Source organism: Mus musculus, chromosome 4 (assembly GCF_000001635.26).
Source record: "Mus musculus strain C57BL/6J chromosome 4, GRCm38.p6 C57BL/6J".
Taxonomy (NCBI): domain Eukaryota; kingdom Metazoa; phylum Chordata; class Mammalia; order Rodentia; family Muridae; genus Mus; species Mus musculus.
This window is the reverse complement of record NC_000070.6, coordinates 42,963,752-42,979,852: the sequence shown is the minus strand read 5'-3', so window position 1 is coordinate 42,979,852 and position 16,101 is coordinate 42,963,752. Positions and strand designations below refer to the sequence as shown.

The 16,101-nt window shown below is 45.4% G+C and overlaps 1 protein-coding gene across 1 annotated transcript; it reads right to left on the bottom strand.

Moving 5' to 3' along the window:
• Positions 1–5,527: 5,527 nt before the first annotated feature.
• On the bottom strand, positions 5,528–9,907 carry 1700022I11Rik (RIKEN cDNA 1700022I11 gene). The gene is made up of 2 exons (NM_026088.3): positions 9,644–9,907; positions 5,528–8,989 (listed from the first exon to the last, which is right to left on the bottom strand). Exons 1-2 carry the CDS (start codon positions 9,836–9,838, stop codon positions 5,633–5,635), a joined length of 3,552 nt encoding a protein of 1,183 aa, NP_080364.1. The 5' UTR covers positions 9,839–9,907; the 3' UTR covers positions 5,528–5,632.
• Between the last annotated feature and the right edge of the window lie 6,194 nt (positions 9,908–16,101).

Genomic DNA, 16,101 nt, shown 5'->3' with positions numbered 1-16,101 from the left:
CCCCCAAAAAAAATTCATACCCTTGTTTTTTTAAAAATATCTGCTTTTCTGTAATGTGGTTGCATACAAGAAGGTTAGAGGACAGTGTTGAGTGTCAAGTCCTCCACCTTGTGTGAGACTAGGTATCTGCTGTTGCTTATACCTTGTTTCGGAGTTTGGGGGAGACCTACCTTCCTCCCTCCCTCCCTCCCTCCCTCCCTCCCCCCCCCCTTCCTTCCTTCCTTAGAAAAATAGGGTTTCTCTGTGTAGCCCTGGCTGTCTTAGATCTCATTCTGTAAACCAGGCTGTCCTTGAACTCAGATCTCTCTGCCTCTACCTCTTAGTACTAGGATTGAAGGAGCACACTGCTACTGCCCAGCAGAAATGATATAATCTCAAATGGTATAAATTACTATCGAGAGCCAACAACAAAAACTGAAAGTAAATACCATCCTAAAACCTATTTAGCTTTCTGATTTTTGCCTTGGAAAAGTCCAAGGGATTTAGTACAGTGCCAAAAACTTGTCATGTGAAGTGAAAATTTTTGAGACAGGATATCACTGTAGCCCCGACTGTCTTGGAACTTATTAGGTAGAAGAGGCGACCTTTGAACTTAACAGAGGCGTGCACCACCACACCCAGCTTTTTTGTTCTTTTTAAATTCATTTAAAAAAATTGTGTGGAGGCCAGAGAGATGGCTCAACAGGTAAAGCCACTTGTTAGAACCAGGCCCCACATAGTTACATATTTGAAGGAGAGAACTGATTCCAAGTTGTCCTTTTTTATAAGATTTATTTATGCTGGGCATATTGATGCATGCCTTTCATCCCAGCACACTCGGGAGGCAGAGGCAGGCGGATTTCTGAGTTCGAGGCCAGCCTGGTCTACAGAGTGAGTTCCAGGACAGCCAGGGCTACACAGAGAAACCCTGTCTCAAGGAAAACAAAACAACAAAAAAAAGAAAATTACTTGTGATTGGGTGTTTCTTCCTTGTGTCTGTCTGCACCACATGTGTGCATAATATCCTCAGAGGCCGGAGAGCGGCACATCCTCTGGAGCTGGAGCCAGAAGATGGTTATGAACTGCCACGTGGATGCTGGGCATCAAGCACAGGCTTGAAAGAACAGCCAATGCTGTCACCACTGAGTATGTCCTGGGCTAGCCTTGACTTCAAAGTGACCTCCTACCTAAACCTCCAAAATGCTGAGATTATAGGTATATACCAGCATGCCTGGCCGCCTCCTGCTTTACACTTAGTTTTGTTTGTATGTATGTATGTATGTATTTATTTTGTTGTATGTATGTATTTTTTTATGTTGTGGGTATGTATGGGTTTCGAGTATGGAGGCTTGTAGGAGTTGCTTCTCCAGCTGTGTGGTTTCAAAACAGGGTTTCTCTGTGTAGCCCTGGCTGTCCTAGAACTCACTCTGTAGACCAGGCTGGCCTCGAACTCAGAAATCTGCCTGCTTCTGCCTCCCAAGTGTTGGGATTAAAGGCATGTACCACTACCGCCCAGCAGCCATAACTTCTTTAAAAATTTACTTTTTTTTTTTTTTTAATGTTAGGAGTGTTCTGTCTGCACGTACATCTACAGACCAGAAGAGGGCATCAGACCCTGTACAGATGGTTGTGAGCTAACATGTTTGCTGGGAATTGAACTCAGGACCTCAGCATGAGCAACCAGAGTTCTTAACCACTGAGCTATCTCACCAGCCCAATGGATATAACTTTTTAAGTTAATCTTTTTTTTTTTAAGTAATTTCTTGGGGGTTAAGAACCAGTCTGAAAGCCGTACCATATTCAAGACTTTTCTCTAGTGAGCCAAATGTCATAACTTTTGACCAGACTAGTACCACAAATTATATCTATATGTCTCTTTGTTCACATTTTTGTTATTTTAGGGTTTTTGGTTTTTGTTTTTTTTTTTTTTTTTGGTTTCTTCTTTTTTTAATATTATATTTAATGTACAAGTACACTGTAACTGTCTTCAGACACACCAGAAGAGGGCATCGGATCTCATTGCAGATGGTTGTGAGCCACCATGTGGTTGCTGGAAATTGAACTCAGGACCTCTGGAAGAGCAGTCAATGCTCTTAACCTCTAAGCCATATCTCTCCAGCTCCTTTTTTTGTTATTTTTGAGACATGGTTTTTCTTTGTAGCCTGGAATTCTCTTTGTAGATCAGGCTGGCCTGGGAATTCTGAGAACTTTGCTTCCCAATTGCCAATTGCTGGGATTAAAGGTGCCATCTGGCTTTTGTGTTTTGAGCCTTTTGTTTTTTTGTTTTTTGAGTTGGGTTGTTATTCTTGGAACTCATTATGGAGAAAGTCCAAGCTGGCCTCATTATAGTTGTAAGCCACCATGCATGCCACCAAGGTCTTCCTGGGCTACACGGTGAGATCTGTCTCTACCCCTTGCCACAAAGAGACAAAAGGGTTTGTGGAGGAGGATTTGCTTCCTTTACCTTTGCAGTGCTGGGTGGGGGCTGAATTCATGGTTCTATGTATGCTAGTTGAGCACGGTGGTAACTGCATACCTAATTCCTTTTACTCAATTTTATGTTGCACACTTGAATACATTGTTGACTTCTGCAATAGAAAATAGATCAGAAGGATTAGGGGAACCAATTGGGTGAGAAATAACGACTGTGAATATGATAGTGAAGATGGGTCTGAAACAGGTTTTATAGGTGTGTTAGGGCTTAATGGGGCTTAATGATGGAATAAATCAGATGAGTTTAAGGAGAATTAAGAATGATGGGCTTGCTGGGCAGTGGCGGCACACGCCTTTAGTCCCAGCGCTTGGGAGGCAGAGGCAGGTGGATTTCTGAGTTCGAGGCCAGCCTGGTCTACAGAGTGAGTTCCAGGACAGCCAGGGCTACAGAGAGAAACCCTGTCTCAAAAAAGAATGATGGGCTTAGGGGCTGGAGAGACAGCTCAGAGGTTAAGAACACTGACTGCTTTTCCAAAGATCCTGAGTTCAAATCCCAGCAACCATGTGGTGGCTCACAACCATTCGTAAATGACATCTGATGCCCTCTCCTGGTGTGTCTGAAGACAGCTACAGTGTGCTCATATAAGAATAAATAATAAATATTAAAAGAAGAATGATGATGGGCTTAAAGTGGTTGTGCTGTTCCATGTCCATAGGAAGTCCTGAAGTAGGAGGAGTCAGGAGTTCAAGGTAGTCTGGGCTACACATTTTGCCTGGCATCGGTGGTACACCTCTTTCATCCCAACACTTGAGAAGAAGAGGCAATTGGGGATCTCTTAAGTTCAAGGCCAGGACAGCCAGGAATGACACAGAAACCCTATTTCAAAAACCAAACCAAACCAAAAAAGGGCTTAGATATTTGAGTGCCTTTTTTCACAGAGTAATAGGTAAGTTACAGGAAATAGTTGAAGGAAATGAAGAGAACAGAATGTCTTGTGAATCTAGCTTGGTTGTGCAAGAGATGCTTGAAAATGTACCATGTTTTTCACTATGGCCTCTTTAGTGGAGTGGACTCTGGTGTTGGTGAAATTGAACATCATTTTGGGGGAGTTAGACTCACTAAATTGTATACTAAAATGTTTGCTTACCACCCTAAGTATACAGATTATACATGTTCCAAAAATTACTTTAGAAGTCATAGTCAAAAGGTGTCAGAATTGGTAGTACATACCTGCAAGCCTAGGGCAGCAAGTTGTGGCTGGCCTCAAAAAATGGCAACAACTTTAAAGAATGCTGCAAGACTTAAAGCTACATAAAGTGGATAAAACTTTGGTGTAGTAACAGTTACTATAAGTAAAACTAGAAGGAAATGGTTGCAGTTATGAGGTTGAGATAATACTTTTTCTTTCTAGATTTTATGTATATGAGTACACTGTAGCAGTCTTCAGACACACCAGCACACCAGAAGAGGGAATCAGATCCCATTAATCAGATTTCCTCTATTTGAAGATCAGGCTGTCCTTGAACTCACAGAGATCTGCTTGCTTCTGCCTCCTGAGAGCTGGAATTAAGATGTGCACCTCCGCTCCTGGTTCCATCATCTGATTTAAGAGTGAAACCTGGGTCCATAACTTAGAGTGCTTGCCTATCATGGACAAAGCCTTGGGTTTGATAATCCAGGCAGTGAGTAGGATTATACAGGTAGGTTCACGAAATTACGAGGATCCTTAAAGGTGGGAAAACACGAACTAGAGAGAGAGCTCAGTGCTAAAGCATCCTTGAGTGTTCAAGACCCTGCCTGAGTTCAGTCCCACACCCTACCTCAAAAAAGGAAGACCATAAAGGTGCAATGTGAGAAAGACTTGAAATGGAGAAAGGGAGTTAGAGTAACCAAGGTTTATGAGCATCTTCCAGAAGCTGGGAAGAGACAAAGTAGCCTTCTCTAGAGCCACAGGAAGGAGTTGTATCTGCCAAACCCTTGATCTTAGTTGTATGAGATAGGTTGGATTTTTGGCAAGTGTGTGTTTTGTCAAAGAGAAAGCTAGTAAGTACTGTACCTAGCTAACAGTGTACCAGGAAAATGGGTACAGACTGTAAATCAGAAATTACTGAACATGTGAGAATGGATTGGGGATTTAGCCTAGTGGTAGAGCACTTGCCAATATGGAGCACACATGTGGAGTCCCCAAACCTGGCAAGTTGAGGGTGTAGGATAATGAGTTGGAGATCAGTCTGGGACAAACAGCAAGATCCTGTTTCAAAACAATACAATTTATGGGTCAAATGGATGAAGAGAACTGCACTACAAACAACAGCTGCTTCTATCATTGGTAGTTATGGGATGAATGGAGGCATTTTTCTCTCACTTCCTATGAAGTATTTGTCTTAAGAGCATCATCGGACTGTTGCAGCTTTACCCTAGAGTGTAGAGACGTGCACTCCTTAAAAGCCTGAAAAAGGAAGTTAAAATGGCAGAATGCTTCATCTTCTAGTCACAGCATCAGGAAGCTTGAGAGCAGTAGTGTTGTTTCCTATTGCTGCAAACCTTTAATATGTTGTGATCCCAACCATAAAATTGTGTTGCTATTTCATAACTAATTTTGCTACTGTTAATGATAGTGTAAATATCAGTTTTCCGATGGTCTTAGTTAAGCCCTGTGGAAAGGTTGTTGTGGGCCCCCCACCCCTGCAATGAGTTTCGACCTACAGGTTGAGAACTGCGGTTGTAGATATGGTGCTAGAATAGGGAACTGGCATCTTCAGTAACCTAGACTTTTTTTAAAAATAAAATATTTATGTATGTGAGTACACTGTAGCTATACAGATGGTTGTGAGCCTTTATGTGGTTACTCTGCTCACTCCAGTCGGCCTGCTCTGATGGGCCCTGCTCACTCAGGCCCAAAGATTTATTTATTATCATAGATAAGTACACTGTAGCTGACTTCAGACACACCAGAAGAGGGTGTCAGATTTCATTACAGGTAGTTGTGAGCCACCATGTGGTTGCTGGGATTTGAACTCAGGACCTTCGGAAGAGTAGTCAGTGTTCTTACCCACTGAGTCATCTTGCCAGCCCTGAAACCTAGACTTTAAAGAAGACATAAATGGGATTTGTCTAGTTGAACTACTTTATTAGGCTTTTCTCTATTTGTTTCTATTTCCCTACCCACACCTGACTTGGTTTGGGTTATGGGATACTGGGTGCCAATATTACCATACTTTACGGACTGGATTTAGTTGGCAGAGGTCTATGCACACCCAGAAACTTATCTATTAACTTTTGGAAACCTCTGGTAGGGGGAGCCTCTTGTGATAAGGATGAGAGCTGCTGCTTTGTTGGAATCCAAGGACAGCACTTAAAAGGGCAAGGATTCTGGGTCTCACCGGCCACCAGGCCTGTCCTTGGCCGATCCTGGGGCCCAGCAGCATTTGGGAGAAGCTGCTGAGCAAGGGCCGAATGTGGGGAACTCTGAGCTTTATGCTCAAACTTTCTAGAAAACCTCGGCATAGAGGCCTCTGCTGGTCTGCAGGCCTGGGCAGGATTGTTTTCCCTTGTGTTAGTGGGTGATCCTAATCTTGCAGTCCTTCCACATTTCTCTGCTTTGGACTTTCTGGAACTCCCTCTCTTTTGGGTTGAAAGTAGTACTAAAGTCTTGTCTTGTCTCTTACCAGAGACCAGAAGCCCTGTATCTGAGGGCTCTCCCATGCCTGAACAGTTCTCATCAGCCTTCACATGACCCAGCCCTGGGGATGGGATTTGGACCATCGCCTTCCGTTTCAGCCTCTTACTTTTCTGAGACCGCTGCTCTGCTCTACCAGAAGCTTGTGCCTGAGGCTGAGAAGAGGAGTGCAAGCAATGAGGGGCCTGGACAGGCAGGGCTTCTGCCCTTTGAACTTTTGGGGGATGACTACTTGAAGAGCAGGGGTGCAGACTGAGAGGATGCATCTGTTGGGAACAAGAGGAAGGTCCCCAAGATTCTAGAGTTAGGTTAAGAACTGGGGAGCTGGAAAATGAGTGATGTGAACCTGGGGATTTGAAAGTGGGGCTCTGCTGTAGTTTGTTCAGTCTGAGCTTTAATTGTCTACTCCACTGCCAGGCGTGGATCACAGGATGGTCAGACACCTCTGAGACGGCCTCTCCCTGGGAGGAGGGGGCCTCTGCCTTGGCTTCTGAGAGGCCAGGCTGGATAGGCCAGGCTGTTGGTTGCGGAGGATTCACTGCTGGAGGATTGGGGCCCTGGGAGGCTTCTCTTTCTAGTACATTTCTGCATACAAGCTCAGTTTCAGAATGTGGCTCTTGTGACAGAGCAGAGAAAAAGCTGGAGCCTGGCAGTTCATTGGCCCAGGAATCCTTTGTCCACTCTGCTACTGACTCCTTAGGCGTACAGTTGCACTGGTCTCCAGAAGGTTCACTTATGTGAAACTTCAGAACAGAATTTGGAGATGGACTGCATTCCCAAACTGGGGATGCAGAAACACAATGGTTTTTATTCTTCATGAACCCTCCAGCAGGCTCAACGTCAGATAAGACTCCTTCGGGGCTGGGTTCAAGCAGGTGCTGGGATAGGCTCTGAGCTGGGAGCTCAGAGGCCAAGAAGTTATTTTTTCTTTGAATGTGCCCACACCAAGCTTTAGATTTAAGTGGGTTCTCTATGGGGCTAACTCTAAGGGGTTGCTGTACAAGAGCTGGCGATGGGTTGAGGTTCAGAAATGGCGGCTCAGAAGACGAACATTTCTTTGTGTTGTCAGTATTCTTCCCTGTGGCTTCTGATCTAGGGACATCATCCACAGTATTGATTCTTTTTGGTCCTATAAAGGGGGCTAGAGGTGTTTTATGGGGACATGAGGAATCAGATGTCCACAGGTGTTTTTTCTGCTCCTTTGTCTCCCATAAAGCTTTAGACTCTAATAAGATTCTTTGGGGGCCCATTATTGCAAAGTCTGGCAGAGAGACAGAGGGAAGGCTAGGAGATGAAACTATGTCAGCATAGACACAAAGATTTTCTGTACTAGGTGTACCCTTCAGTTGAGCCTCAGATCCCAGTGGGACACACATAGGTGTGGCTTCATAGAAACCCACGTGGAAGTCCAGGGTTGGAGTTTCAGAGGCCCAGGGACTGCCTGAGGTTTCTTTGCATTCCCATTGAGGCTTAAATCCAGACCCATCCTCTGGGGGATTCTCTCTCTGGTAGTCTGACAGGGTGTCTAGAGGAGGGGATGGCGCTGACACTGGAGACTTAGAAACATGTGGGTGCTCTCTGTATCCCAGGTTTTCCCTGACATCCTTAGGTGCAGAAAGTCTTTCTTTGGGGTTAACATTTTTTACTTTTGACAGAGAACCTGATGGGTGACAGGAAGCTGGCATTAGGGGGTCAGAAGCTTGGGGAATGCCTTTATATGCTAGGATGCCCCACTGAGCTTCATATCCAGGGGGAGTTCCTGGAGGGCCAGTCCCTTCAGTCACGGGTACTGTGAGTTGGCAAGGGGCTGAGATTGGAAGCTCATAGATCTGAAGGTTCTCTTTTTGCACTGTGGTTTGGCAGAGAGTTTTCACTTGAGACAGGTCTCCTGTGGGGTTGACTCTCTGGCATTCTGTCAGGGAAATTGGGAGTGGGCTTGCAGTTGGCATTGCAGTTTCAGAGGCTTTTGGGTGTTCATTTTGTTTCATGTTTCTCCATGGCATCTCAAACCTATCTAGGACTTCCTGAGGGTTAAAAGGATACAACAGAAAGGCAAAAGGCAATTCTGGATTATGTTGATGGAGTCTGAGGTCCCCTGGCCTCTTCCTCCAGACCTCAGATGAATATAAGAATGTGGAGGATCTGAATTTTTGGAGTTCAGGCTGTGGGTACAGACCTTGATTCTCAGAGACAGAAGGAACCTCTTTGTTCTGTGTAAACCACTGTGTGTGTACCTCTGTGTCAGGTATGATTCTCTTGTAGCCCTTAAGCAAAGGCTTAAGATTGGAGGATACCAGTGGTATAGGAGGGGAAGGTGGAGATTGGACTAGTTGAGAACCGGGTGCTATTTCTTCCAGATCTTCCAAAATATGGGCTTCAGGGGTAGGATAGTAAGTTGAGGAGTGGTAACAGGGAAGCAGCAGGTTGTACGCAGGTGGAAAGGGGACTTTGTTTAAAAAGACAGAAGGACAAATAGACAACTTTAGTGGAGAGGGACCATCTGAGCTCAGGAAAATAGTCTTCAAGGACTCATTGTATAGAGAGGGAAGACCCGAGAAGAGCTGGAGTTTTGTCTGCTGCGGGGAGCTCCCTGAAGCTCTCTTGCTTCTCACAGGTAGGTTGGTCAGGGTCTGGAAAGTAGGGAAGGATCTAGAAGGGCTTGGGGACTGTATGAGTACTTGTTCTTGTGTCTCTGTGGCCCTGGGGCGGCCCTCAGATCTACAGGATGGGTGTGGTGGGGCTGTAGAAAATCCGTTTCCAATAGGAGTGTCTTTGGAAAGATGATACGGTTTTAGTGGATTCAGAGATAAGCATTCCTTTTCCTCCTTTTCCTCCTCCTCTGATTTTTGCTTCCACAGGCAATCAAAGAAGGCCAAATGGTACAGAAGTTGTAGCCCCTAGGGAATAGAGCATACTCTTAGGTATGATGGTTTCTATGTCACACATTTATTACCTCTGTTCCACATGTAGACTTACCTGCCCCACAGCTCTACCAGTGGTCACTTACCCAGCTCTTCATTCATTGTTGTTGTTGTTTTTTTTTTTTCATGGTTTTAGAGCATTATTGTAGAAAGGCAGAGAGAAGCCGGGCATGGTGGCGCACGCCTTTAATCCCAGCACTCGGGAGGCAGAGGCAGGTGGATTTTTGTGTTCGAGGCCAGCCTGGTCTACAGAGTAAGTTCCAGGACAGCCAGGGCTATACAGAGAAACCCTGTCTTGAAAAACAAAAACAAAAACAAAAACCAAAAAAAACCAAAAAGAAAGGCAGAGAAAGAGGTGAGGGGAGGGTAGAGAAGGAGAAGGCTAGAGAAGAAGCAAGAGCTTAAGGTTCCTCCGTTGTTAATGTCAGAATCCAGTTCTCATTTAGACACCAGCATCTCCCCATGCTCCCTAAGGTCAGTGATGGTTCGCTCTCAAATCTCATGCCGTTGTGGCTTATAGACTAACATCTGGGTCCACATCCATAGCTGTGACCCTTTGTTTGACCACACGTATCACTCATTTCAGTAGTTATTCACTCAGACCCATGTCCAAGGTCAGTGGTCACCTACCTTGCCTTGTGTCATTTTATCTCCAGAGCACCAGGGCTGAAGCTGTTGCCACCCTCTGAGCTGCCACCATCTTCGGATCTGCCAAACCATGAACAAGACTAGTATGGCCAGATTCCCTGGACTATGGAGGCAGGTAATGCTGCTGCAGTGCCTGCAGGCCAGAGCATGGGTCAGCTGACCTTGGAGAAGTCCCATATCTTCCTTAGCCCTAAAGCAAGCCTTCTGGCAGCCATTCCATTTTCTTCAGTCTGGCGGCAGTTTCTTGAGGTCATCACTACATCATAGAACACAGAACTCCCGACTCCTACGTGAATCCAATAGCCTACTCCTGGAGCTTAGAGCCAAATTGTTGTCTCTATCAGACAGCTCATCCCAGATGGTGAAATCTGAGTGATCCCTGTCTTTCTGTCTTGATTGCCAAGACCAGAACTATGAATGTTTAGGCCATGCTTTTGTTGTTGTTTGTTTGTTTTTCCGAGACAGGGTTTCTCTGTGTAGCCCTGGCTGTCCTGGAACTCACTCTGTAGACCAGGCTGGCCTCGAACTCAGAAATCCACCTGCCTCTGCCTTCCAAATGCTGGGAATACAAGCTGCACCACCACTGCCCAACCAGGACATGCATTTTAAACCTTGAACTATGCTATCCAGACTCTAGTTTTCACCTCCTGTCCATGAAACCTCAATCAAATATCGTAGAAACTCAGATTTTGTTCGTTTGTTTGATTTTTGAGACAGGGTCTTCATAGTCCTGCCTGTCCTGAAACCCACTTTGTAGACTACACTAGCCTTGAATTCACAGAAATCTGCCTGCCTTTGTCTTCGGGTGTTGGAATTAAAGGTGTGCACCACCACACCCAGCCCATTACTTCAGTTTTTAGGATTAAATGCATATATGTACTTAGAACAATATCTGGTAGGTAGTATACGGGGTGTGTGTGTGTGTGTGTGTGTGTGTGTGTGTGTGATGTGTTTTAATTTCATTTTTAGCACAATTGTTTTTCATGGCATTTTCATAATACTAATTTTAGTTGTCTCTTCCTCCCTGCCATGCATGTCCTTTACCCCTGCACCCCTGCCCCATTCTCCCCGCTGCACCCCTGCCCCACATGTCACTTTCCACTTCACATCACATATTCTGTACCTTTCTTCATTGAAGCCTCTTTTTTCTCTCCCATGGCTCCTTTCTACTTCCCTGATCGCCTCTTACACTTACTTAAATACACATAAAGAAAAAATAGAAGCCAGGCTCTGCATACAAGAGAGACCATGTGATATTTGTCACACTGAGCCCATGATAGGTTTTTTTTTCCCTTTATTGCTGTGATGAAATACTATGACTAAAAGAAACTTGGGGAGGAAAGGGCTCATTTCAGCTTACACTTCCACATCATAGTTCATCATTGAGGGAAGTCAGGGTAGAAACCCAAGGCAGAACCCGGACTCAGGAGATGACGCAGAAGCAATGGAGGAGTGCTACTTACTGGCTTGCTTCTTATGGTTTGCTTGGCCTGATTTCTTTTGTTTGTTTGTTTTTTGTTTGTTTTTCAAGACGGGGTTTCTCTGTATAGCCCTGGCTGTCCTGGAACTCACTTTGTAGACCAGGCTATCCTGGAACTCAGAAATCCGCCTGCCTCTGCCTCCCAAGTGCTGGGATTAAAGGCGTGCACCACCACGCCCGGCTAGGCCTGATTTCTTACAGCACTTGGGACCATCAGCCCAGGGGCAGCACCACCCACAATGGCCTGGGCCCTCTGACATCAATCATCAGTTAAGAAAATGCACAGGCCAATCTTGTGGGGTCATTTTCCTAACTGCGGTTCCTCTTCTTGGATGACTCTGGCTCGTGCCTGCGTTACATAAAACTATCCAGCACAGCTTGGATTGCCTTGCTCCCTATATTTTCCAATTCCATCCACTTTCTAGAATTTTTTAAAATTTTATTTGTATGTGCATGCATATTTGTGTGCATAAGTGCACAGCTGTTTGCTTGTTTTTTTATGAACAAGTAAAATTCTATTGTGTGTATGTGTCATAGTCACGGTTTCTATTACTGCAATGAAATGCCATGACCAAAAAGCAAGTTGGGTAGGAAAGGGTTTACATGGCTTACACTTCCAGATCACAATCCATCATTGGAGGAAGTCAGGACGGGAGCTCAAGCAGGGCTGGGACGGGGGGGGACGGGGGGACGGGGTGGAAACACAGGAGCTGATGCAGAGGCCATGGAGGCTGCTGCTTATGGCTTGCTTTACATGACTCGCTCAACCTGCTTCCTTAGAGAGCCCAGAATTACCAGCACAGGGATGGCGCCAGTCATCATGGGATGGGCCCTCCTGCACTAATCACTAATTGAGAAAATGCCTTACAGCTGGATCTCATGGAGGCACTTTCTCAACGGAGGATCCTTCCTCTCTGATGACTCTAGCTTGTGTCAACTTGACACACAAAACCAGCCAGTACTGTATGTACAACATTTTCATTATTCATTTTTCTGCTGGTGAATATATAGGATGATTTTATGGCCTTGCTACTGTGAATAGAGCAACAAAAGCTGTGGATGTGCAAATATCTCTGGAAAAGGGGATAGAGCTATTTGTGATTATGCCCAAGGGTAGTATTGCTGAGTTATATGGTAGTTCTATTTTTAATTTTAGGGTTTTTTGCTTGTTTGTGCTTTTTTGGGAAATTCCCTCCCCTCTAGTGCATAAGTGTGAGAACATAGACTTCTGCCCTCCTCCCTATTTCTCCCCTCACCCGCCACATTCAATTTATATTGGCAGGGTCTCCCTTTGTAGCTATTCTGGAACTTAATATATATTCCGGGTTGGTCTCAAACTCATGGCAATTCTCCTGCGTCAGTCTCTTGAGTGATGGGATTATTGGACTGAAACATCATTCCTAGCTTTTTATCTTTTAGACTTTTTAAATGCAGGGTCTCATTGTGTAGTTCATAGAAGTTGTTGTGTAAATCAGGCTGACCTGGAATCTGTAGAGATTGTCCTGCTCCTGCCTCTCAGAGCTGAAGTAAGGTGTGTGTGTGTGTGTGTGTGTGTGTGTGTGTGTGTGTGTGTGTGTGTTCTGTGGGTTGCCCTCACACTGTTGAGCTAACATAGCCCTCCTTTTTCAGCCTCTTGGGTAGCTGGGACTATAGACTCAGAGGAGAGTAAGTGCATAGAAGTTCAACATCTTCAAACTTTGAGTTGCAGAGAAAAACCACAAATGTATTAATTAAATGTAGAAAACCACATTATTCCTACATAGTGTCTGTAAACAGAAGAGAATGAGACTTGATTCCAAACCTTTCTTTCATTTCTTTTTGTTTATGTTTTTACCCATAAAGTTTAATTATTGTTCAGAAAAAAAATGATGGGTATTTTTTTCTGAAAAACTGTATTGGTTTTGTATGAATTGAGGATATTTGAGAGTGATAAGCCCACTGGTAAGTTGTCACCCTACTTTCTATTCTGAAAATGACAGCTTCATTTTAGTCTGATTGTAAAGATACACGTGTACCCCATGGAAGACAATAAATACAAATTAAAAAACTATTCATCTAAGGGCATGCAAAGGGTGTTACGAGGAAAAAGATCTCAGAAATGCCCAAAGTGGCAACAATGAGTGATTGACAGGAATCTGAAGGTCTTCTTAGTCACCTTTGTCTTTGGCTGCATGGGTAAGGATGTGTGTGAACTCAGTGTAGTTGGACGCCCCCTGTGTCAGTGTGCGCTTCATGTACCACTGGTCAGTTAGCTTGTCTAACTGCTCACGTTGGTCTTCAGCTCAGGCAATCCTTCTGAATGGCCAGTTGTTGCTGCTTCTCCTCCTTCATTTTCTTCCTCATCCTTTACATTTATGTGTATGCTGATTTGCCTGCATGTGTGCTTGTGTGCACGTGCCTGCATGTGTGCTTGTGTGCACGTGCCTGTATGTGTCCAAGGAGGTCAGAGAGGGTCTTGGGTTCCCTGGAACTGGACTTACAGATGTGTGCGTAGGAATTGATCTTGGGCCCCCTGGAAGTAATGGCCATGACTCTTAACTGTGGAGCCATCTCTCTGGCTCCCCCAATCACTTAAGCAAGCTAAAGCATTTCTGATGTCATTCTCAGGATCCGTGTGTGCCATTTAACCTTTCAGCAAACGCGTTGAGTAAATGCAGAGAGCGCTAGGGCCATGACTTTACCCACCACAGCATCCGGATGTTCATCAGCTGGGTTTGCCTCCACACTGAGGCCAGCATGGCATGTCATCTTCTCTGTCAATGAGTCTGTGTGTTGGCCTTTGTCAGCCCCTGGGTCTGTAACTGTTCACATAGGGCACACACTGGATGTTGCCTGCTGAGGGGCTTCTTGCCCCTTTTGATTGACATGGTGGTTTCATCCCAGCACAGCTATGAGAGTCAGCTTACCCTGGTGAAACCCTTGCTGTCGTGATTCTTCTTTCATGTCCTGTCCTTGAGCTTGAGTATGTAGGGAAGAATACACAGCGAATGGGCATTATTGATCTGCCCGCTCAGCTCCGAGTTCTCAAGGGTTAACCTAATTCCCTCTTCTCGGGGTTCACAGTCTGTAAGAATGTTCATTGCTAGAGCTTATTTCTGTCAGCACAACACATCTCAGTGAGGAAGCTAAAAGCAGAAGCCAGTAACCAGAGTACCAGCTTCCTGGCTGAAAATGAAAGAACTGTAGAGCCGGAGAATGTCCACCAGGTGGCAGTGTGACATGCAATAGAACCAACATACTAAGATCGGCTTTCTGAATCTTGACTTTGGACAAATTTAACTTCCCCGAGGCTGAGATTCCTCCTTGAGATACTCTTGGCCTGTATCCTTCACAGTATGCTTATAAAGAGCATATGGGATAACGGACAAGAAAATACTTTGAAATATACAATGTTATTGTATAACTGAGTCATTAGCTGTCATTGGCCAGGCCAGTTCCCCACCCCCCACCCCCATGCTTACCACACAAGACCGTTTCAGTCAGCTTCTGCACTTCTTTTGCTTGCTCCATCTCCATCACATGTGACCGAGCCTTGGAGTGAGCTTACCAGAAAACAGCTCATGAGATTCAGGACTGGCTTGCTCCTGGGGTGGGTGGGGATGGAGGTTGGTGTTCCGTAATCTCTTCTGTACCCTTCTTAGCGTGTCCCATGCCAGTGTAGAGCCCCAGCGCAGGCGGGATTGAGATGAGTGGTGAAGGCCAATGTCTCAGAATTTGTGAAAAAAAAAATTCTGGCAGGAAGAATAAAAGAATATTGTGGATCAGAGACGGGAGAATGTGACTGACTTCTCACTAGTGAGGTCTTCCTGTCCCCATGCTGCCCCTGTCTGCAGCAGGTACTTCTGTTGTTTTGCAGCCAGTCATGGGGGAGGGGGGCGGAATTCTTGGTGAAGGCAGCTTGTAGCAGTTACCTGCTGGGAGGATCTGATGAAGCAAGGGTGGAGGCTGACCCATCCTTTAGGAGGTTAGGAAAGATGCTGCCCCTGCAGTGTCCCCAGGCTAACACAGCTCTGTACCTGCAGTGTCCCCAGGCTCTCACAGTTCTGTCCCTGCAGTGTCCCCAGGCTCCCAAGGCTCTGATTCTGCCATGTCCCCAGGTTCCTACAGGTCTGTTTCTGCAGTGTGCCCAGGCTCTCACAGCTCCACCACCTGAGCCTTCTGACTTCTTTGCCTTCCATCCTTCTTGCAGACACTCTCAAAAACCAATTGACAGTTTCTTTGTGTGATCCTGTTCAACAGCATCCTATTTATGAACTTGTCAGATACACACAATAGAAACCACATAGATGAACAAGCCACAGAGGTCTGGGGATCCTCCAGAGACCCCCCCCCCTTCCCATGCCACATTCTACCTCCGCCTTCACCTTCTTGTTCATTGGCTTCTCTGCTCATCTCTCACTTAGTGTAAGAGTAGTAGTCTCTACCTCTGTCACAAAGGCCACTTTGCCCTTGTCCATGTACTGTCACTAATCTCTTTACGCATCTACCTTTGAAATGAACATTATTTAATCGCATCTATTTATTTACTTCAGTATACGTGGAGGTAGGAGAACAATTTGCAGGAATTGATCCTCCTTCTACCATGAGAATCCCAGGCGTTGAACTCAGGTTGTCAGTCTTGGCAGCCAGGACCTTTACCCACTGAGCCATCTGGCTTGCCCAGAGATCTGATGGGTCCTTGCTCTTTTGTTAGCCCTTGATTCCCTTCAGCTATGCCAACAGGGTCTCTGCTACTAGGCACTCTTCTTTGAAACTTGTATTTTCTCGCTGTCAACTCTGCTGCCTGTTTGATATGTACCACAGCTACAGTTCTCTGGGTAGCTTGGAACTAAGTTTAGAAACACGCGTGCTAAGCAGTTATTTTCCAGCAAGCCCCTTCAGTGGCATCCTTATCCCAGGCTCATTCCTGTCAAGTGAATTTTGTTTTCCCAAGTAGGCTCTGTGATGGCTGGGATATTGC